Source organism: Pseudonaja textilis, chromosome 5 (assembly GCF_049901715.1).
Source record: "Pseudonaja textilis isolate UNSWEBS1 chromosome 5, rPseTex1.2, whole genome shotgun sequence".
In the NCBI taxonomy this organism is placed as follows: domain Eukaryota; kingdom Metazoa; phylum Chordata; class Lepidosauria; order Squamata; family Elapidae; genus Pseudonaja; species Pseudonaja textilis.
The window spans coordinates 30,106,156-30,129,896 of NC_141994.1; the positions used below are offsets into that span (position 1 = coordinate 30,106,156).

At 37.1% G+C, this 23,741-nt stretch overlaps 1 protein-coding gene and 1 long non-coding RNA gene across 3 annotated transcripts in view; both read right to left on the minus strand.

Moving 5' to 3' along the window:
* Positions 1 to 785: 785 nt before the first annotated feature.
* LOC148125581 (uncharacterized) lies at positions 786 to 1,517 on the minus strand. Its single transcript, XR_015743809.1, has 2 exons — positions 1,389 to 1,517; positions 786 to 911 (listed from the first exon to the last, which is right to left on the minus strand). It is a non-coding gene; the product is annotated as an uncharacterized LOC148125581 (long non-coding RNA).
* Positions 1,518 to 5,016: 3,499 nt separating this feature from the next.
* Positions 5,017 to 23,741, minus strand: part of PPM1H (protein phosphatase, Mg2+/Mn2+ dependent 1H) — a 54,796-nt gene continuing 36,071 nt past the window's right edge. The window contains exons 6-10 of one of the 2 annotated variants that reach the window (XM_026700272.2): positions 20,731 to 20,849; positions 14,330 to 14,393; positions 12,543 to 12,650; positions 9,866 to 10,017; positions 5,017 to 7,123 (exon numbers count right to left, since the gene is read on the minus strand). In XM_026700272.2, coding sequence (XP_026556057.1) covers positions 6,976 to 7,123; positions 9,866 to 10,017; positions 12,543 to 12,650; positions 14,330 to 14,393; positions 20,731 to 20,849 — 591 coding nt within the window. In that variant the 3' untranslated portion in view covers positions 5,017 to 6,975. Of the gene's footprint in view, positions 7,124 to 9,847; positions 10,018 to 12,542; positions 12,651 to 14,329; positions 14,394 to 20,730; positions 20,850 to 23,741 lie in introns of both variants that reach the window. The other variant, XM_026700263.2, reaches the window with a different exon arrangement.

A 23,741-nucleotide genomic window follows, 5' to 3' on the forward strand; every position in this document is an offset into this window, starting at 1 on the left:
AAAACATCCGAAAACAAACCAAAGCCAGGCTGAAAAACAGGCCAAAAATGGACATTCGGCTGGCAGAGTGCTCCAGGAGGCCATGGAGGGCGAAAACGAGGTGCAGGGGAGATGCACACAGACCTCACACACCCCATTTTGGCCAACAGGGTGCTGCAGGAGGCATCTGTCCTGACCACTGTCGCTGGCCCACACAGCAGAACTACAATGCTGATCAGGCCCTTGAAGAAATCCAGTTTGACACCCCTGCCTTAGACAATAGTACAGTTCAAGATGTTAGAGATTAGGGTTGCATATAAATCAATTTTATCATATGCCAGTAGTTTATTATTTCATCAGTAGCCATGTATTTTCTATATCAAAACCCATATATAAATTCTGCATTCAATGAATTGAAATAAACTAGCAAGGAAAAAGCTGATTTGACTGACTTCTGATAGTACTCAATAAAACTCTGAATGCCAAGTTAATGAAATGAATACAATTTTGTAAGCAATAAGTCATACATCCTTGCTATTGGTTTTCTTTAACACTTTTTCATCAAGCAGGAGACTTGTACACTGAACTTATATATATCCTAAAATATACAGGTAGAAAAGCAATAGCATAACAACAATTTGCAGACTGGAAATTTTCATTTAACTTTCACAATAAAGTATGATACTGTATTTAGATTGCTCTTAATTAGACTTTCTTCATTTGATTTCATGTCATGAAAAATTTCTATGCTTTTACCGATCAGCTATAAATCCCACAGAAACACCATCCAATATAAAAAGCCTTAATGAGTTTTTCTGTTTATTTTTATTTTTTTACAATTCCATTTAAAAATTTTAATGTGCATACATTTTTCTGGTTTTTCAGCTTTCTTAATTGCACTGAAAATTTTTCAAAACACATAAAATATATCCCTTTGCTAAACATTTTTGTTCTTAAATTACAAAAAAAATGACAGTCACAATGTTAAGTACATTAATCTAAATCATTTTTATCCATCAAATTCATTTCATCATGTAGAATGCTGAGCCTAGAAAATATTATATTCCATAAATATAATCATTATCCCACTAAAATAAAGCAAAGATTGGAATGGAATACGTTTTCAAGTAAAATACAGGTATAATTTGGCAGAATGATTGTAGAGGTTTAAGTCTACCTACAACAGGGGTGTCAAACTCAAGGCCCATGGGCCGGATCCAGCCCACAATGTGGTCAGATCCAGCCAGCATGACCCTCCTGGAAACAGTAAGGGGCCAGTCCATGTTGCTTCAGCCTTGCCCATGCCATCCTGACGGGCGCAGGCGAGCAGGACGGTGCAGGCACATATGCCGGGATGGGGTGGCCTAGGCCTGTGCATATATGCACCTGCCACCTGTGTGTATGCATGCCAGCCAGGAGGGTATGTGCCAGGCAAAAGCGACATGGGCAAGTCCCTTAGCTGTTTTAGGAAGACTGCCCTTACCGGCTTTCAGGTGTGTGTACATGTGGGGTGTCCGGCAGCAGGGGCTCTGCAGCTGGCCCTCCAAGAAACAAGTGTGGCAGCACTGGGAGCAGGCAGAGTTGGCGGGGAGGCATGTTATGCACACCACCGGACATGCCTGCACCATTCCATGTGGCTGGGACAGGTAGCTGCCTGGTGCATCCAGCATGCCTCTCCCCTGCACCTCTGCCATGGGCTACTGCCACGGGGTAAGAAAGGTGAAGAGGGTGTGGGGTGGTTACTGCCAGACACCATCAGCCCACCTACTCTGTCCAATCTGTTTTTGCTTGCCATTGGGGAACAAGTCACCGGTACTCATCTCAGCCCCCTCTCAGGTCTTGTGCTCTTGGCCTGCACATGGACCACATTCCTCTCACACACCTGATGCAGCTCAACACCACTATGGGCTGCCAGCAGCTCACGCAGGTCTACTAGGCCACTGCCATCATCACCTGTGATTGCGTGCCTTCCCCCATCTCTGATGGGCATGGGCAACCATGGCACCAATGGGGATTCAGCTTTCCTCACTCACAGTGGCTGTCTTTTGCCTGGGCCTGGGCCTGCTCTACCACCCCTACTCAGCCTTTCTAGCTGGCTGCTTCGCCTTCTTTGGGCTGGGTGGGTCTGCTGAGTGGCAGTGGTGGCAGCCCACAGTGGGGCCGAGGTGCATCAGGTATGTGAGGAGAACACACAGGCTAAGGGCAAGACCTGCAAAGGGGCCAAGATGACAGGTCTCCAACTGCAAGCCAAAACAGACAGTGGGATGGAATAAGCGCACCCAGCAGTCTGCATGGACAGCCAACCCAGTGGTGGGATTCAGAGCCACAGCGTGTGCCAGCTAAGGGAACAGCAGACTGCAGCTACAACCAGAAATCAACTCACCCATCCCCCGTACACAAAGGGCAGCAAGCACAGGGTGGCAATCGGTTTCTGGCTATAGCTGCCCTGCCTCACCTCACCCCATCCTGTGGGACAACCCTCCCAACCCCCGTCCCACCCACTGGAAATCCCTGAATTCCCTCCCCAACCCAGCCCAATCCCCACAGGTACCACACACATGATTGATGTCAAGCTGACCACATCCCCGAGCCACGCTCCTTCAGCCACCCCGACCATGCCCCTCCTTTTCCAACAGCAGACAACTACAACACTCAATGAAATCAAGTTTGACACCCCTGGCCTACAACATCTCTTTAAAAGAAAACAAAGTAAATTGAGAATGTGCAAATGTTTGTAAAATGCAAACTGCAATAGTACATGTACAAAGGGCAAAAGTACTAAAATGGGCTTTGTAGATTTCTAGTGCTTCATTATCAAAAATAAGAATCAGACCTCAGAGAAAATACATACAATGACTACTTTACTTTCAGCACTTGACAGTTCTTGATAAAAAACCATTTCACTATTGTTTGGAATCCAAGACCACTTGTCATGTGCTGCTGATTTTAGATTGTAATTAAGACGAATCCTTTTTATGGGCATTGGTAAGTAATGAAACAAGATCTTAGATAATTTGAATTGGAATGTTTCATTAAAAACATTATATAATTGTTAGCTACAATTGGAAATAAGGTGTTAGAAGAATCACCCCCAAAATACTGCCTAATTTGGTAAAGGAAATTTTAGACTACACAGTTGTAAAACTTAATAATGTAATTAATATATCTTGGAATTTTGAAATTATATGTTGTTGACTTAGTACCAGGCAAAGAACATTATGGAAATTTATATTGCTCTATTAGCAACAATTTTTTTCTGAATTTTAAATTTATATTTTCCTATAAATGTTTTCAGTTAGATTTTAACTGAGACAGTCATTTAAAAAAATACAGATGTTTCCTCCATTGTGGATGAGTGAAGGAGTGAGGCTGGGTATTTGGTTTTGTTTAACAACACTCCTTCAAGATCTTTAATATATAATAATGAAGTTATAGTCTTGTTCATTTTCAGCGTTTTGGTGTATAGCATCATTATTTTTAAGATAGTCTTTCTCAGCTTGTATTGCTCCATATGTGCTGAACAATTCTTCCAATGCCCCAAATGACCAAAACTCAAACTAACCCAAATACTAATTTGGAAAATATAGACTAGTATATCTGGAGAAACCTGCTCTAAATAATAATAACAAACTCCGTAACAGAATAGATTAATGGAGTATTATTTCATATGCATTCATGTAGAAGGGATGTTATGTAAGCCTTAGCTAGGTTTTGCTAACACAGTGGAACTTTTTCTTCTCAAATAAATAGAGATACCATTTGATACCTCTGTTGAGATTGGCAAGACTTCATTTGCAGTCTAATAACACAAGGCATAAAATCCACTCCAACTCTATCATATGCAGAAATTGATACAGTTCCTTCAACAGTGTATTGTTCTAGAAGACCAAATTCTTTGCAGAGGTTTATAAATAGCTGCTACTTACGTTCATCTGGATACTACTCAAAGACATATATAAAATATACTTCTTGGGAGGGCAGGAGAGAGACTCATTGTTGATTCAAAGCAATCTTTTGAACAAGATCAAAACTTTGAAGAAGCTCTGCAGCAATAGAAATGGAAGGAAACTTAAATGTCAGCTTAAATTTCTGAATTTTGTTAGGTGAGTCAATGTTGCTTAGATTTGCATTGGATTGACATGACTACATTTTTTTAATTGTCCTGACTGGGACTTTTGGTATTTCCAGGAAGTATTTGGTAGCCGCTACAATGTTATTAAGACAGAACTATTAGAAAGATATTTATAATTGGTTTCCATGTGTTATTTTGATACAAGGATGTCACTACTACTGCACCTGGAAAAACACATGGCAGTCAATTCTAAGACTACTTTTGAAAATATTGCTAATGGATATATTATTGCGGGGAGGGTGTCAAAGGATAGATTGACAAAAGCAATGTTACACTGCCATGATGCAAATCCTATCTCTTTTATACATATGGCATATGATCACATCTACAACCAAAAGAGGTGGATTTTGTGGTACAACTGCATGATGTTGCTTTCACAACTGATGAAAAACAGGAAGCTTCTACAGATACCCATGTTTTTCTTTATGCAAATTAAGTAGTAACTGCAAAGAACTAATGTAACACTGGAATTGAATCTGTGTTTTCTAGCATTAGATTACTGTAAAACTAGCAATTATAGAAAAAGAGTAACTACACAGAATGTAATAGTGATGAATACATACAATTCCTGCTATTGACTATTCCGATTCATTTTTATGCCCAGGTGTCTAAAAAGGCTGTAACAAAATACAATGTGTCAATGTGATAGAGCAGTGGTCCCAACCTTTCCAGCTCCACGGGCCAGCAGCAGTGGCACAGGCAGGGAGAGGATGGTTTCGCGTGCAGAATCTAGTTCCTGTGCATACACAAATGAAACTTCACACGTTTGCCTGTCATTTGTGTGGCTCAGTTCTCAATGAGCCACAGACCAATACTGGTCCACAGTCTGGGGATTGGGGACTCCCGTGGTAGAGCAACATAAAAATCAAATATGTATTTTTAATTACCTAGTGAGACAATTTGCATTTAAAGAGGGTTTTAGTGGTGGAAGTGAGGAATATGTAAAAGAAAAATGAAGACAAACAACACAACAGCACATTTTTCCATATACATGCTACATTAGAAAGTGATGATGAACCAGTGACAGTATTTTACCCAGAAAACACCGATTTCACATATGAGAATGAAATGAAACTGAACATCAATAGCGACCCACATTAAGAATTACCTGAACTGAAAAGTATACACTGTGAATGCAGAAATACATTCTGTGTAATATCCACTTCCAGATTTCCTTACAGAGTTGAAAAGACCATACACTATGAAATGTTGTTTATAACAGTTTCATGAAGCCTACTATAAAATACATTATTGCATACATATTTAGAGATGTCATAGGTTAATTATCTTTTGAACTGTTCAGTTATGGATTCAAACTTATTTACAGTAGCACTACCCTACCAAGAGAAACATTTGTATTGATGCAAAGACAGTATATGAAATGCCTGCCCCACAAAAAATACCAACTTAAAACACTGAAGATGGGAAAATGTTAAAGAAAAAAGATATGAAAACATATAGAACCATTTCCTTCTTATGCTTAAAGCTTCTTTTTTGGAAAATATTTAAAATATTTCAGATCTCTCAAAAGTTGATCTCTTATTTTCCAGCCATATCATTTACTTTTTAAATGATATAGAACATGCTACTAGATTTCTTGATTGAGAAGATAATACCTGAGGAATCCAACTCAAGCATCTAATTCCAGAAGAGGTGGCTTGCATTATGTATATATAATTATGAATACTTTGCTTGAGTAAGTTTCTTACTGGAATATTTATTCTTATCTATTTTGATATTTTATTAATATTGGCAATTACAAACAAACTAATGAAGCTTATTGTTCATAAATTCTTGCTATACTATATGGATTTATAATTTACACTTTTACCCACTGCATCTTGGCAACGGATTACAATAGAAGCAGTAAAAGAAATCAATGCTCAAAGAGTACAGTAGGAAAATGGGAGAAGCTTATTGTTCTAAAGGAATGTTCTAATATTCACTAGCATTAAATAGCTAAAGAAAAAACAAGACAAACATTTATACAGTACATCCAAATCAACAGTATTTGTAGGAAAATTCTTTCAATAGGAATACCATTGAAAGAGGAGACCAAAGCATTTAATGCATGAAAAATCTGATAACAAGTAAATATTAACTAAAATAATCTCCCAGTCTGCTACATCATAGCTACACATTTGACAAAAAGATAACACAAAAATAGATTTACCACCCAATGTTTCTCTATTCTCTTAGGCAATTTTATTGACAGGTGCTAGACTGAAACCAGAAAAAAGTTAATTTCACCACCCAAAAAGTTAATTTCACCATAGAAAAATCTATACATACAAAAAGCTTCCATTCATTACAGTGAAGAGGAAAGAAAGCTTGAATTAATATGCATAAGCAAAACTCTAGAACCTCTCCACTGAAACATCACTACCTTCAAACGATACCTAAGTAGTTACCAGCTTTTCTAACTTTAGTAATTATAAATTAAGTGTCTTCTAAATAAAAGTAAGCTAGCACAGAAATTGGGAAAATAAAGGCTGCCTATCCAGTTTCAATTATGGTCTTCCCAATTCACATCTCATTCAGTATTCTAGGCTACATTAAACTGGGAAAAATAAATTAAATTAGATCACAACAGTGTCCTCACCAGGAGGAACATTAAAAAGAAAACACTAAATATACTAGCAGCACTGAAGTTCTGGTCTTGATATGTACCAATAATATAAGCTTAGGGAAGCTGCAACCTCTAAGAGATGTGCAAATCAGCCCTTGCTTTCAGGTATAAAGAGATCAGGTTACTCAAGCTTAAGAGAATGTTTGAACCATTACTTTCATTTATCAAAGGACTGTCTTTTTCAAAGGATCTTGTTAATAATCAAACATTTCCTGTACCAGCACTGATGCTGCTTTTACAAGAGTTTATTTCCATGTATTAAAGGAATGACATAGACCGAAATGTCATCTCCTGAGCCCAGTCGGTCATTGGATATCCTCCAGCCTCTGTCCTTCAGCACTCCCCTAGCTCGCATTACCAAATCCTGAGCTGCTAGTGTGTACCTGTAAGCAAAGAAGGAAAAGCCAATATTGAAAACTGCTGTCAAAAAGGATCTTTATTGTTTGAAAGAATGGCCCATATTAATCACCATAAATTTGCTTTATTAACATTCAGATTTTGCTACCTTATTCATAGTCCTCAGCCAGGACCAAATGTTCTGACTATTTTGAAAAATGTTATAAACTCAACAGATAAGAACATAGTTTGCACACAATTTCCACTGTGGAAGGAAAAAGTATTCCAATCTAAACATTGCAAAGCTATTTACCCTTGGGATCTTGAGCAAGGTAAGACATGTCTTACCAGGCATTAGGAAACTTAATTATGATTACATGAGGCAAAGCTGCAAACCTGAAGTGCCCAGATTAAACTAGAGAAGATAATGAGAGATCTGTTATTACATTTCCTGCTACCAGTATATTAGAGATATCCAAACTGCAATGGGGCTTAAATGCTACAAAAGAAGGGAACTGAATCTTCTCTCCATTTTGGAAAACATGTATTATTAATACAAAGTATCTATCCTTTGTCTAATGTCTATAAACTTTATTTTTTTTCTCAAGAGGAAAGAGACCAGGAAGAGACCATTTATCCTGCATCTTATAGCAGAAGACCAAAGAATAATTTACACTGCAAGAGGCAACTAATCTGGCATAACTAAATTAGTGATATACTGATATATATGTAGCAGAGTATTCATCTGTTTCAGATATTCTGGGCTTTATTTCCCACAGTTTCTATTCTTGCCCATACTAGTTAAAACCAACAAATTCAAAGCATCTGGAACAAGCCAAACTGCTTACTTGTGATCTAGAATAAGTATAACCAATACAGTGGAACTACTGATACAAAATGCTTGTAATCTTTCATGCTTTAAGTGTAGTGAAAATTCTTGAACATAGTAAGGAATTCTCAATAGTTAAAATAAAAATATACAGATATTACAGAAAAAACAACACTAAAATTAAACAAGAGCAAGCAAATGGCAGTAAAAAAACTGATAGAAAATATGTAAATAATGAAAATCTAAATAATGAAAAATAAGAAAAGCATGTAAATAATGAAGGCTGCTTTTCTTTCTTGGCAATGCACGAGCAGGATGTTCCGAGTAATCTGAGGATTAATATCAATAACAACATTACATCATGCTTTCTCCTCTAATGTAGTGAATTTGAGATGCAACTTTTAAAGCAACTTTACAAAATTGCTGAAGTATCTTTCAAGCAATCAGTCGTCCCTAATGAAGTACCTAATTGGTATGGCACTTCAGAATATACATTTGCTTCTCCCTTAAATTTATTGATCGTGGAACCACTGCAGACAACAAACGGCACTTCAGGCAAGCAATCTGAACTGACCATTTTTATTTATTCCCTTGAAAAAGAAACACCAGTGCAAACAATAAGCAGAAAGAAAAATGAGATACATCTCTCATTTGAACTCTCTTTAAGATCTACTCCTATAATATCACTAATAAGTGACAATATACAAGTAGATCTTAAGGACAATTTAAGAAAAAAATTGACCAAAAGATATACTCAAATTTCAGAATACTACATTGGTATCTTGAGCAAGGTTGTTGCTTTATTGACACCTAGGATATCTTTTACTAAATAAGATTGTGGACCTCATCAAGTGTGTTTCTGCACATGGGCATATCTGTGTATTTGTGCATGCATGCATGTATATGTATGCATACATACAGGCAATGATATTGACAAGAACATCATTTAAAATAGTTTATCAGAAATAACTGTGTTTGGATGAAATAAAAGAAGTTCACAAATCTAAAAGAAGGCATGTGAACAAGTGATCTAGTTGAAAATTTGCAGAAATATCTCTTACATCTAAACCATTTCTCTTGTTTTCAAATCTAATAACTGCCCTGAGGTACAGTACTTGCATATAATACTTAACACTCTTACTTTGTTTGGTAATAACTAGTCTACTTCTAGGTAGTTTATTAAAGCTGGATGTTTACTAGGAACTAAATTTAAGCGTGCATTGCAGTACAAAATCTACCAAACAGAATCTTGTACAATTTATTCATTTTGATATACATTAGGATTACAAAAGTGCTCAACTGTCAGTATACCTTTTCAAGTTCTGAAGTTATGAATCAATTCAGATATTATGTCCTGTTTAATATCCCTTTCCTACCCAAACTGACATTTATTACAAATTCACATACAAGAACTATTAACTAGATGTTTGTTTATATTCTAGGATTTATGTGTGCTTGCATTTTTCTGAATATGACCATGCAATCAGTCCATCAATCACTGCTATATGCAGGCATTCATCTTTGTCTTTAACAAAGTGAGTGAATATCAGAAATGGAAAGCAGATCAGCTTAAATGTTTTTAAAAATTGATCTTCTTCCCTACAGGGCATAGGATAGCTTTGATCGGCTTTTAAGCAATAGCTGAAGTTCCTAAATCTATGCTTCACAAAAGCGCATCTCTTTTCAGGATTCAGAAATCAGTAAAATTTGCTTTGGTTCAACCTGAACTGACTCCAATCACATTTTTGTTTACAGTCCATTTTTTATTTGCATATATTTGTATTCACTTTAAAATTTTAGAACTAAAATTAGCCTCTTGTGAAATACAATACGAAAACCATGCTGAAAATGCTTTTGGTTCTAAGTGGTAAGCAAATATTATAACAAAATACCCTCAATATTATCCTCAGGAAAAAGCAGGACAATTTCAAAGATAGCTTACAGAAGAGAGGTTACATGCCTGTGTGGATCATCAGGGTCACAGTTTGGCAGGAAATTAGTGATGGCTTCTGCTACTTCTTCATTTAATAATACATCCCAGAGTCCATCAGTAGCTAAGGTGAGTACATCATCCGGTCCATGTTCATACTGGAGAAGATCATAAACTCTTACCTGAAAAATAATCCATGGAATGGGAAAAGATAAGAGCTTTTAGGGAATAGCCATTATTGTCTACCTTTTTCTAGACCTTTTTCCATTATCAATAAATGAACATTTGGGCCTATAATTATCTTCCAAAGTAAACTGTCCCCAGTCTGTTCCAATTTACTTTCCTCTGGATGTTTTGTAGTCTAATCCTCGTAATTTCAAGTTGACTTAAGGTAGGGGGAATAGTCCAAATCAAAAAGGGAAAACACAGTTCTTCCTGGAAGAACGGAAGAAAAGCCATACTTCCCTTTGAAAGAATTCAGGGACCAGAATCTATAAACAAAACAAAACAAAAAAACCCTTTCACCTCAAAAATAAATTTATCAGGAAAACATTACGAAGTTTAGATTTCACATACTTCCATGTTGAAAAAATAGAGACTCATTTAAAATTATTCTTACATGCAGATTATATTCTTTATGTTTTTCAATTGTCTGTTTTGTAAAGCACTAGCTTCTAATTGCCTACACATACTCCTAGCATTGTCAAATCACCTGATTCCTTGATTTTAAAAAAAACCATTGAATTATCAAGGATTTTAATTACTTCATCACTGACTATTTTTAAAGAAGTGCAGTAACCTTACCACAGCAGGTAAGACGAAATTACCATTTAGACCAGGATTCAGAAAAACATGTACCTGGTCTATAATATCACATTAACCTTGTAGTTGACAGTTGGCAGCTTGGGATATGTTTTGACAATGCAAGAAAAGGGCCATTCATGATATTTTGTGTTTTATTCATATTTAAAATCTAGGACAAAGAAACAGAATTTCAACACTTTAAGAAGTTTGGTTTCAATACTTATTGTTTTCCTGTTAAATAACCCCAAATAAAGTTTAAAAGAATTATCATTTTAATTGATCTGCTGAAATGGGAAAATCAATGAAGTATTTAAATTCTGATGAACTAGTCAGTCGTATCCAACTCTAGGGCACAATGCTCATCTCTGTTTTTTGGCTGAGAGTGTCAGTATTGTCCAAAGACAATTTCTGTGGTCATGTGATCAACATAGCTATATGCCAAAGGCACGTGGAATGCTGTTATCTTCCACCAAAGTGGTACCTATTAATTTACTCACATATAATTATTCAATCCTCATTAAAAGTATCAAAATGGTAGAACTATAATCCAGAAGTTGGAAAGCTCACTACTAACACACATAACTTGTATATTTTCTCCCCTTCAAGAATCTATTTAGTTTCCTAGAACCCTAAAAGACACCATACTGAGGACATATTTGCTTTAGCCTTTTTATAGCAGTATAGTGTTAACATGCTGACTAATGCAAAGTTGCCCAAGAACCTTCATTTCAATGTAGTCTTTATTTAAAGGATTTTTGAAGTTTGGACATAGGAAAAACAAAAACCAACACAAACCAGGAAAGTGAAGGGATCTAATAATGTGATTAAGCTGCAACATCTTGGAGAATTGCGTTATAGCTTTTAGCTTTCTAATGAACCCTGCATAAATAGTGTATATGCAATATCTAAACGCTATTCTGCAAGGCAAAATTGGGTCATTTAATTTCTTGGACCAATAATGAAGTGAATTAAGAGGTCAAAAATTAGTACCAAATATTCAACTCATTTAAAACAAATTACTAAATTTGTGGCATTTGAAAACATCAACCAAATTATAATTAGATTTATTAAAACAAGTGATTGGTAATATTTGCTTCATTTGTTTCATTAAGTAAAAGCTAAACATATTGTATATAATCACAGGGTCATACACACAGCTGCCTTAAATTGACTCCATGTAGAGAAGATAAAGAAGAAACCACTTACACTGATGGCATGCTTTTGATCACCTAGTAGGCAATTGGGAGTATCATGTCTTAGAGGCAAAAAACTGTAATATGTGTCTTAATAGTTCACCGATTCTAGGTCATTCTTGGCAGAAAACAATTTATAAAAATAGAATTTCTTCATCTTTTGCCCACCCTTTCAACCTTAAAACATCAGTTTCAATAGCCTGAAGGAATTGCTGCTCCTAGAAAAAGCTATGATGTCTTTGACTAGCCTTCTATATTATGTGTACATATGTCAGAGCCTTTCAAGGCATTTAGCTCCACAATTTAAAAAAACAAATGGGCTTTCTAAACGACTTCATATCTATTTATTTACATATATCTTCCTTTTCAATTGGAAAGACTCATAAAGATTTTCAGATAAAAACAACACTAATATCATTTTTTTTAAAAAAAGAGACAGATTATGTACGCAGATTTATAATAAAAAGGTATGACTCGCTCACTTGCTGTTAATAGTTTTAGGTTAGAAAGCCTACACTATATAAGTCCCACTAAATATTTGGTTTGATCATCTGTTCCTTAAGTAATAATATTTCTTAACTCAAGTGTTTTTAAATCTTTTACAGGCACAATAATAATACAAAGAAAGTATATACATGTTTCGTTGGCTTTTAAAGAAAATATTGGTTTAATTCATGTTCCCCTATAATAGATATATATGAATGTTCTACCTCTGGTGAAGAGGACAAAAAAGGTTTGATGTAGATGTTTGAGTCATGCACCTTCAGGTCATGATCTCCAAGTCCTCTTGTAACTCCAATGGTTGCCATGACACGAGCCTAGGAAGAGATAAATATCATAAAAGCATGAGAAGACTGGAGAAGACTAGGGGAAAGATTCCTGAACAAGAAAAAAAAACCCTTAAGTATACATAGTAAAAATAATAGAATTAGGTATTATTGAATGGCTACCACTTTAAATAATTCCAAAGGAGCTATTTGTCCTAAGTGCTGTATTCTATCATTTGACATTAAGTAGCATACCTTAAATATCTACAGTTGAAGAAAGCTGTCTTATATATCAGAACAAGGGCTAATTAAAAGTTTTCTTCTCAAATGTCAAGTAGATGTCAACTGACAGGGCACTAGAAAAGAACATAAGCATGTCTTTGGCCATGTGACTTTCCTCATATACACCTTACAGTTTAGTGTTTGCTACCACTAGGAGGAGTCAAAATTAGCTGTCAAAAATTCCTACTATAAACCGGTGGTTCTCAAACATTTGGTTTCAGCAGCCCTTTACCTTCTTAAAAAATGATTGAGACCCCAAAGTGTTTTGATTTATGTGGGGTATATTTATCAATATTTACTATATTAGAAATTAAAACTGAGTTTTAAAATATTTGACGTTGTGGATCTCTAGAGGCCCTCTGGCCATACTTCGAGAACCATTTATATAAACCAATATTCTTTTTTTGCAATCTAAAGAGAAAACAGAATTTGGGTCTTCTTTCAAAAAAATTGTCACTTTTTAACATCACTGTTATGAAACTGTAATCTCCAATTCCCCTAGATACAGCGTGGAACTCTTCAGATTACTTTTCAGAGATACTAAATTCTTCTAAAATATGTAGCAAATAGGAAGAACTGTTACAGAGAAAAGTATACATACATAGGGCAAAAAAAGGGTGCAGAAATACTGTTGAAAAAACAAAATTCTCATCAAAATATACATGTAAGCTGTAGCAGAGCTGACCAGAACAGTCCGACCAATGCAGAAGTTCATATGATTAATTGAAATAAGCAATCAAGCCACTAGAGAAGGGCTTATAAATGTGATGAGCAAACAAAAGCAATCTTGAGATCACAGAGTCCTCACACTCCTCATAGATCCACATCTTTAGAATTATAGGGGTCAGTGCTAATAATTTATTTTCTAATTTTCTATTTGGCAATCGGTTGCTATTCTGACAGAATTATTTCTCTGTTTTTGATCCACATCCCTGAAAGAAAATTTTATTCCAAGAATGAACTGTGAATGCAGCCCAAAAAAATCCCTAGTAACTAGAAATTCAATAGGCATCCTTATTGCCCTAAACTTATTTGATCTCTACAACTCTCCAAAATTGCACAAATCCAAAAAGTTTATTTTTCCCAGTTTAAAAGATCACTTATACACTGTAGAATCAAACTGCAGAACTGCCTATCCAAACTTTTTTTTTCTTTTCAAAACCCCTCTATCCTAAACTGCCTTCAAATGCATACTTATATAAAGCAAACAAAAATCAAAATAAAACAGTTCAGCAATAAAAGTAATGAAACTTGCTTTTTTTCTGTAACAGGCTTCTTGTTTGTCATGGAACACAGGAACTGAATTATTAGAAACAAAATACTATTTTAAATTGTCAGAAAAATAAAATAAAGTGAAGAAAGTAGAAAACTCCAAACAACTTGGGGCTAAATTGAGTAGTAAATATGATGCAGCATTCAGGTTCCTTTCACACAAGGTTTATTCCTACCTTCTTGCCTTCTCCATATATAAGGGGAAACTTCAAGTCATCCTCTTCAATGGTTTTGTATGCCCTGCGGAAGGAATAACATAATTTTATAAAACTTGGACTCAAGTATCAGTCCAGTCCTTTAACACTATTTTCTCCCTGTTCTCTTTCTCTGTGTATTCATTTGCTTCATCTTTGCAACATATTCCCATGTTTTTCTCTCCTCTTTTAAGCCCCTCCCTTAGCTTATACAGCTTGTACAAATATAAGGAGTGTGATGAAAATTTTACAAATAAAAATATATTCTTTGGTATAATAAAAGATGGGAAATTAAGCTAAATTCCTTCCTGATTATCCCAACTGCTGGCCCAGCACCCCCAAATTAGTGATACAAATGCATAAAAGGATGAAGATCAAAGAGGGTGATGAAGCAAGTTAGCAAAAACAGGGAGACTGAAAGAACAGCAGAAACAGGAGGATAAAGGCAAGGAAAAAGCAAGAGGGACTTCAAGAGGCAAAGAAATATATTAGTGTTAAACTGGTTAAATGGTCTCAAATTTGTAGTCAGTCACTAATCCTGAATATGATTAAGAAAAAGAACAAGAAATAATCCTGCGAGTTCTCATTTGGGGAGTTATTATCCTTTTTTTTCTCCATTATGGTAGAGATATCATCCAGAATTGGGTTGTCAGTCACTGCTAACTGATTGGACTGAGTCTGTCAGATCTGTGAGGACACTCCCCTGTCGCTAAGGGTGCCCCAGAAATTGATTCATGACATGTTTCTTTTTTTTTTCCAACAAATTTTATTCAATTTTTCACATAAAAACAAAAAGCTCTTTTTAGTGGACAACATACTTCCAGGTCATCACTTTTACATACAAATATGAGAATAGTTATACATTCATATATGCATACTTAATTCTATTATTACGTTTTCCATTCCAAACTTTCAGAAACTTTCCTTCTTTCTTCTTCCAGTTTTCTAAAGTTCTCAATTGTTCCAGCCCAGGGTCTATACCAAAAACATCAATCAATCCCCCAATCAGTCTTTCCTTGCTTCTTTCTTTATTCTGGTTCAGCTTTCACTTTCTAAGATTCTTACTTTGTTTCAATATTTCTTTAACATTATATCAACACCAGTTCATACAGAAACAGGATGCTTTCCCTTTTGTTTGAGTTCAAGTTTTTGTCAGAAGATGGCACTCTCCGTTATGCAAAGTCTTCGCCTTTTCCCCCTATTTTTTATTTAGGGTTTTTTGAACCGCAATATTCCAGCACAATCCAGTCTCCAAATTGTTGTTGTTGTTGTTGTTGTTGTTATTATTATTATTGACAATCTTAAGTCCAGCTTTATTTTATGCCTGTTTATTGCCAAAATATTTTAGTCCAGTTTAATTAAATCTTTAGTTCCGGCTTCTTCCTTTCCCAGTTCGAAGCCCCGCTTAGCTGTCAAAATTATTTTCTTATTTTTTTTCCTGTCCCTTTGTATTTTTGCCGCTCACTTTTCTTTTCTTAAAAGTTCAATGTTACCAACTAAACTTTTTGTTTAATTGTTTCGCCCAATTGTCCCGGTTCAGTTGTTATCCACCTCTTTCTTCCCTCCTGCACAAATCTTAGTCCAGCTGAGTCCTCCTCTTCGGGGTGGCCATTTTGGACCACCGCTTCAGTCGTCTTCGGGGGGAAAAAGACCAAGCCCAGGAGGGGAGAACTGGTTATAAATGTTGAATAAACAAACAAACAAATAAATAAAAGAATAAGATCAGAGAACAAAGATGGACTCCACTGCATAATTTTTCTTTGCAATGGGATTTTTCCTCATTATTTTCTCCAACAGTTTCTGCACACTTTGTAAACTTGTCCTCTGGACTCACTTCTGAAATAGGACATGTAAGAGGGAATACTACTACTCCCCCATTCTGTAAAGAGATCATTAAAATTCCTCGGTAGTTTCTGTCTCAAAAATGTGAATTCTGAAGTGTTGATTCCCAATGTAATCATATCAAAGAAATATTTTCTCCCCCCCCCCCCACTTTGTAGAGCAGAGAGATTACAGAGAAAGCGATTGCAAGGCAATCTGGGGCTGGGACCTGCAATGTGCTATGGCTATGCAAAACACTCACTCTTGAAATTTCTTTCTGCCCAAGGGGGAAAAGGGTCAGGTAAAGGAGAGATTGCCAAGAGAAATCATTTGTTTCCTAGCTTCCAGCAAAAAGAGCGTAGCTGTGGCTACTAACTCCAGGTTGCCGAAGCAATCTCATTGTTTTTGATGTGTATAAGACTATAAGCAGGAATTTGAGCGCTCTAAAGGGAATGGCAAGAAAAGGAGGCAAGAAGCAGAGATACAGTTACACGATTTCCCCCGTAGTGATTGCCAGTACTAATTATGGCTATAAGCATAACTGTGTTTTATTACGTTTTATTATTATTACATATTTACTACAAAAAGGTACATGTGTACATGTGGGTAGTAACCCCACCCCCCCAAAACCCTCTCATTTTCATCCCAGAATGTTGACTTTAGATTTATTTTTCTTCTCAAACTTGAGCACCGATGTGTGTGTTTTCTCTCTCTCTCTCCCCCTCCCCCCCCTCACACACACACACACAAATGTTTGCTTTTATTTGTTTATTAGAAAGGAAATAGGCAGGATTCTAAAACAGTTTGTCACCAAGATCAAGATTTACACTTCTAAAATAAAATTTAGATTGTATAGACAGCAGTGTTACTAAACTTCAATTAAAAATATTCAGCAGTAAAAGAGGAGAGGGGAAAATAGTCTCTAAGTCTAAGCGATCAGGAACTGTTAGATTGTAGCAGGACAGAAATACAATAGAGATAGTCCTTGACTTATAACCACAATTGAGCCAAAAATGACTGTTGCTAAACAAGACAGTTGTTAAGTAAGTTTTGCCTCATTTTACAACCTTTCTTGCCACAGTTGTTAAGTGAATCTGGCTTCCCCACTGACTTTGCGAGGGTGATCATGTGACTTTGAGACATTGCAACCATCCTAAATACATGCCAGTTGTCAAGCATCCAAATTCTTATCACTTGACCATGGGGATGCTTCAACAGTCTTAAGTCACTTTTTTTAGTGCTGTTGTAACTTCAAACAATCACTAAACAAATGGTTGTAAGTTGAGGAAGGAATTGTAAAAAAAATAGCAGAGAGAGGTATCTAAATAGGATAGAAAAAAGAGGGCAGGAACAAGATCAATCAGCTACTTCACTGTGAATAAGTTTCTGAATCTGTTTCTCCAGCTGCTCAGCCTAGCTGTGGCACTAAACTGACCTCCAAAACAAATAAGCAGAAGTTGACAGTGCATTTCAAAGTCAAAACTGAAATATTGAAATAAAAAAATGATCCTATGCCCTAAAACAACTTGGAAGTAAAAGCAAAATCTTTCAGGATGAAGCAATGCAAGGACCCAAACAGGAATTATCATACAGTTCTAAACTAGGCATAGCCAGATAGCCACCATAGTGTTTTCTTGCAATCTGGGGCATGGCAGCATAAATGTTGTGCTCTCCTCATTACATTTTGTCTCAAGACCTGCAAGTGGTCCTGTTCTTATGGCTTTTTAATGTGAGACACGTAAAAGGAAGTGAATTTTCACAGCTTCAAACTCAGCTAACATCACAGGGAAATAACAGCATGTCTAGCAACTCTTGGAAGCAAACAAAGAATTGCCCAAAAATGGAGAAGGGTAGGGAAAAAAGAGGACATCCGCACCAACTAGTAACAAATAGCATGGCCATGTAAAACCTTGCTGGTTACACAGCCAGCAACATTTAGCTGACAGAAACCATCACCGGCTCCAGGTTGAAATCAAATATCTAAACAGGATGCTGTTTTTTAAAGAAAGCACTAAGACTCTTTCAAAAGAAACTAAACTCGTATTTTGAAGAGGGTGGGGGGAAAAGGAAATCTAGTGCTCTCAAATGAATTTTAAACTGATATACAATTAGGATGCTCCATTAAAACTGGAAAGGGCTTCAGAAGGAACCAGGTTGCCATACCAGGGACAAGTGCTTCGGTTCAAGCAAGGCTCTATCCCCAGCTGAAACGGTCATGGACAGCAGCAGCAACCATGGAAAAGGAGCCTCAAACAGACATTTGGGCTTGGAAGCTGCTTGAGCTGCGGATCGGGGATGAGTGTAAATGTGATCATGAACTCATAGAAAAAGTATTATGTGTTCATGCCAATTTGGTGGTGACGTTGAGCCCTAAATTTTAAATGATAACTCATTCCTCATCAATTGAGAGGGTTATCTGTGAGGCTTGTTTTTTTTTTCTCCAGCTCATCCTGCCCCAATGCCACTGTTTCTGTTCCTCTGCCACGTGTGCAACTACAGAAAATAAGCTCATTTGTCACTGCCAAGAGATGTGCAGAATACACGGAAGGTCAGATCCCTCTTCTTGGAGCCACGGCTGAAAATCTTGAGCAAAACGCAGGTTGTATACACCCATTTATCATCACTGAACCAGACTCCCCCAAAAAATCCATGAAGCTCTATGCCACCTGCATACACAGTTAGAAATCAAACAAGACCTGGAGCCCAAATATCTCCATAATATTTCTAGTGGGTTTTTTTCTCTGTTTGCCAGTTAGTGGAAGCTGTAGCTACTATTACGTTAAAAAAAATCATCCTCAGTTTTACGTTTGTCTAAGAGAAAAGTTCAGCTGTCCGCCTAAATAGCTTTTAAAAAAGGGAACTACAGATAGTTCTCGACTTCCATCCACAACTGAGTTCAAAATTTCTCTTGCTAACCGGCACACTTGTTAAGTGAATTTGCCCCATCTGCCACTGTTATTAAGTGAATCAGTGCAGTTGTTAAGTTAGTAACATGGTTGTTAAGTGAATGGCTTTCCCATTGACTTTGCTTGTGAGAAGGTCACAAAAAGTGATCAAGTGACCCCAGGACACTGAAAGCGTCATAGATATGAGTCAGTTGCCAAGAGTTTGAATTCTGATAACATGACCGTGGGGATGCTGCAAGGGTTGTAACGGTGAAAAATTGTCATGGCTCACTTTTTCCAGTGCCACTGTAACTTTGAATGGTCACTAAATTAACTGTTGTAAGTTGAGGACTAGCTGTACATGGATAAAATTGTATGCATAACTGAAGCGAAAGGCAACACCATTAAGAGACAGTCACTGCTCTTTTGCAGACTTCTAAGAGATTATGCTTCTGGGAGTTGAAGTCTATGTATCTTAGTTGCTGATGTTGAGAAACACTGTTCTAATACACACCCATGCATTATATATTATCTAGGTGACTGAACCACCATTCATAGTGGGAACTGATATGGATTTGGAAACAAAAGCACAGCTCAACAAGTGAAAACAGTACACAGACAACCCTCAGTAGACTTTATAGTTGACACCCTTTCCAATCTAGCAGGAAAGACCATTGCACTTAATAAGACAAAGCAGCAGCTAATAAAATTGCTTGGTATAGACCAGGGCTGTCAAACTCCTGGCCCTTAGGCCAGATGTGTCGTGTGCTAACTACGCCCACACCCAGTTTAGTGAAGGGGGGGGGAAGTGCTAATACATCATGTGATGCCGCCATGATGCCATGGTATAGACTGAAGATAAATCCAAACCAGGAAAAGGGATGTTGCCATTTTAAATTTTATTTTGGTATTTGTGGCAAAGCTAATGGAGACTGTCAGTGGAATTTCTTTGATTAGATGACTCTCAAGAAGATGAAGCCTAACAGAACTTTAATGCTTGACTCTATAAAACTATTCATACCAGAGGACTGGAAAGGTCAGGATTGGCCTTGCCATCATCTACTTGCCTTATCTTCTTGTGAGCCAGACACAACATTGAAAGCTGAAGTCCTACAGTAACTATATTTGCAAAGCAGAGTTTCTCAATTACACAAAGGAAAAGCTGCATCGGGTGTTATATTCAGCAGGCACGTTAGGAAAACCAACTGGATTAAAATATGTTTCCAGAGAAAAATAAGCACCACCTCAATTAAAAAAAAAAGAAAATCAGAAAAAAATAAAGATGCAGAGGTAGATGTAGATGTAAACAAAGTGCTAATTTGTCACTTAGTGGCTTTTTAAAGTTACCAAAAGCTACTTACGATCCAAAGTTAAAGCTATCCCCTATGGTCCTTCATCCTTATGACTGGCCCCAAGGATGCTGCACACCTATCAACCCCCTATCCTCCCCCACCAGGGAAAAAATTACAAGACTGAACTTTTGTTTTCACCCGATCTCCCACATTTTGACACAACCAGTTTTCCACATCCACGTTCCAATATAGTGTCCTTAGTTTTGTAATTGAAATGTATATTATCATACCTTTATATTTCTAAATGTTGCATATGTACAACCACATCTGTAGGGAGATTTTTAAAGCATATTTTCCATTTTTCCCCAAAAGGGCATGCACTTACCAACCAATCATGCTGAAATCTCTATAAAGCATTCTTTTCCCAACTTCCTTTCGCTGAACTCTCCTTGGAAACTCCAAATGTGTAAACTCATTTCCCAGCAAATGGGGTTGCATATATGCCTGCAAATTAAAAGAGGACATTGACTGGGCAATCATCCCAGAAATCCATAGTTACAACTCACATTTCTCCCTTGTTTCATCAAACTATCCCCAAACCCCTGTTACACCTTTTCATTGTCAAGCGTACACAATTGCTGATCTTTCTTCTAGCATTTATGATCGGGAGAAGCTGCTTATACATTTGATCCTCTATTGAGCAGAGCAGAGCGTCACAACTCAGTAATACTAATTTGTATTTTCTCATCTAACATAAGAGCTAATAGATTCCCAATACCCTCAGCATTTCTTGGAAGATGAAACTATTGGAAAAGTGGTATCTAGACTCAGTCTCCCTTGACTGCCCAAACAGAAGTCCCATTGCCAAAACAATCTGTATCAGCCAATCCCAAATATATGAACTTTCTTTAATAAAAATGAATGGACAATTTAAAAAGTATACATATCATTTGCTTAGTTAGTGGAAAATCCATAAACTTAATAGGCAAGAGATTTCAGCCTAAAACATTTTTTTTAAGAAATTAATGAGAGCTCTTGATAAGTTGTTGTTTTAAAGCTTTCATCTTCCTCTGCTTTCTGAATGCTACTGTTTTTACTCTCACAAATCTGGTAAGACAGTTACATTTTTCTGGTCTTCAAAATTTTTTCTTTTACAAAAGAGCAAAGTAAAAGACCTATTTTGTAAAAACATATATGCTACTGATATTGAAATCTGACATGGCTTCAGTGCAGAGGTGGTATTCAGCAGGTTCTGACCAGTTCTAGAGAACCAGTAGCAGAAATTTTGAGTAGTTTGGAGAACCGGCAAATACCATCTCTGACTTGCCCTGCCCCATCTATTCTCTGCCTCCCAAGTCCCAGCTGATTTGCTGGTTCTTCTTGTTACTCTACAAAGGATCTGGAAAGCAGGTTAGTAGGGTGGGGAGGGAATGGGATTTTGCAGTAACCTTCCCCCAGGAGTAGGGAGAGAATGGAGATTTTACAGTATTCTTCCCCTGCCATGCCCACCAAGCCACACCACGCTCAAAGAACCGGTAGTAAAACATTTTGAATCCCACCACTGTTTCAGTGGATTTTCATTATAAATTTAGTAGCATGTAGATCAGTGGTTCCCAATGTGGGGCCCACACCTCACAGGGGGACAATTTGATTTTTAATGGGGGGAATTAGAAAATGAGCTATTAACTGAACTTTTGAAAGCCTGTTCTTATAAATTTGTGATGAAACAGCTGTGTTTCATTTACCTATTGTTGACTTTGTTAAAGTGCACTTCCTAGGGCCTGGTCTGAGAGGGATATCCCAGAAGGGGGAAGGAGGGAGCAGCTGCCAGCCAATCAGATGTGCTCCCACTGGGAGGTGGGGCCAGCTGTCGGAGAGAGCGGCGGTGCGAGCAATCTTCTCTGCTTCGCAAGCCACTTTTCCTATGCCCACTGAGCTCGCCGAAGCTGGTGGAAGTCCCGAAGGGATAGCTGAAAGAGTGGGGCATCCTGCGGACCATTTGCAATCGGCGGCTGGCAGCGAAGGGCAGGAGAAACCAGGATCCAAGCGGATCAGGAGAAGGCGACCAGCAATGGCCACCTAGATGATCTGATGACTGGACGGAGCAAGTGATTAATGAGCGGAACAACGGTGGTCTGAATTTGACAAAGGTATTCCCCTAGGCTTATTGAGTGAAGCGGTGGAAGGGAGCGCATATAAGAGATCAGAACCATGGAGCCTGGTGAGAGGTGAGAGCTGCGAAAGGTTTAACAGTAGCAGCGAGAGTGCTGGACAGTGAAAGAATTTGTGGAAAAGAAACCAGGAAATAATAAGAACTGAATAAAGCTGGAAGGGGCAAAAAAGAAGAGATACATAAGATAAACTTTGTAGAGCTTTAACTTTTTGGTGTTACATAGTCTGTGAATAGAAAAGAAACAAAATAGAGACTTGGAAATTTTGAAACTGTGATAATATGGAGTCTCTATAAGAACATTGACTTTGCAATATAGAGTGTGACAACTAGAGATAATGTCTAGGATAGAAATCGATATAAAGATCAAAGTAAATGTGTATATAGCTGTATAGCTGTATATATGTATATAAATGTTTATATTGTTTGGTGATATTTTGTTTATATATAAAACAATGTAAAGACTGAGATATATGTCAAAAAGACCACCACGTTCAATGTTTTTAAAGCTTAATTTCAATAAAAACTATTCGAAAAAAAAGTTGTGTTCCCACTAAGGATCATGGGACTGGCAGTGTCTTTCTCTCTTTCCTGTGGGCTTTGCTGCTGGGTGATTGCAGGGAGAGATGCTCTGTGGGGAGCTAGAGTAGATGGCTGTTGGGGAAGCCCAGCAGTGAAGATGTTAGGATTCCAGCACATAACCCCATTTATATCATGAACCTCAAGTAAAACTTCCAAAACTTCAAAAGGATTTATTGGGAGTTTAAAGATGGGGCATTGCCTGGGTGTAGCTGATTCTGAGACACATCATTCATTGTCACCCTCGACCCTGGTTTTCCTCTACCCCCTGGGTGTAGCATAATTCATATTCTCCAATGGGATACATAAGCGCACCAACGTGCTACCGTCCCTGTCCTATTGTTTCTTTTTATTTCTCTTATATGTATCCATTTCATGTATTCATAACTATGTTTATACTTATACCTATTATCTTATAATCGCTTGACAAATAAATAAAATAAATCCATATCCAAGAGTCATCAATCATGCTCATGATTAGAAGCTTGATGATGCTTCTAATCAGTTAGAATTTTGCGCGGCAGAAACTTTGGTCACCTAGTTACTATCTTGAAAACATTTATGGAATGCAGTTTCGGCTGCAAGCTGTCGCACTGCTCCCCCCTCCCTTTGCTGTTGGCAACTCTAAAAGACCATAGAATGATTTT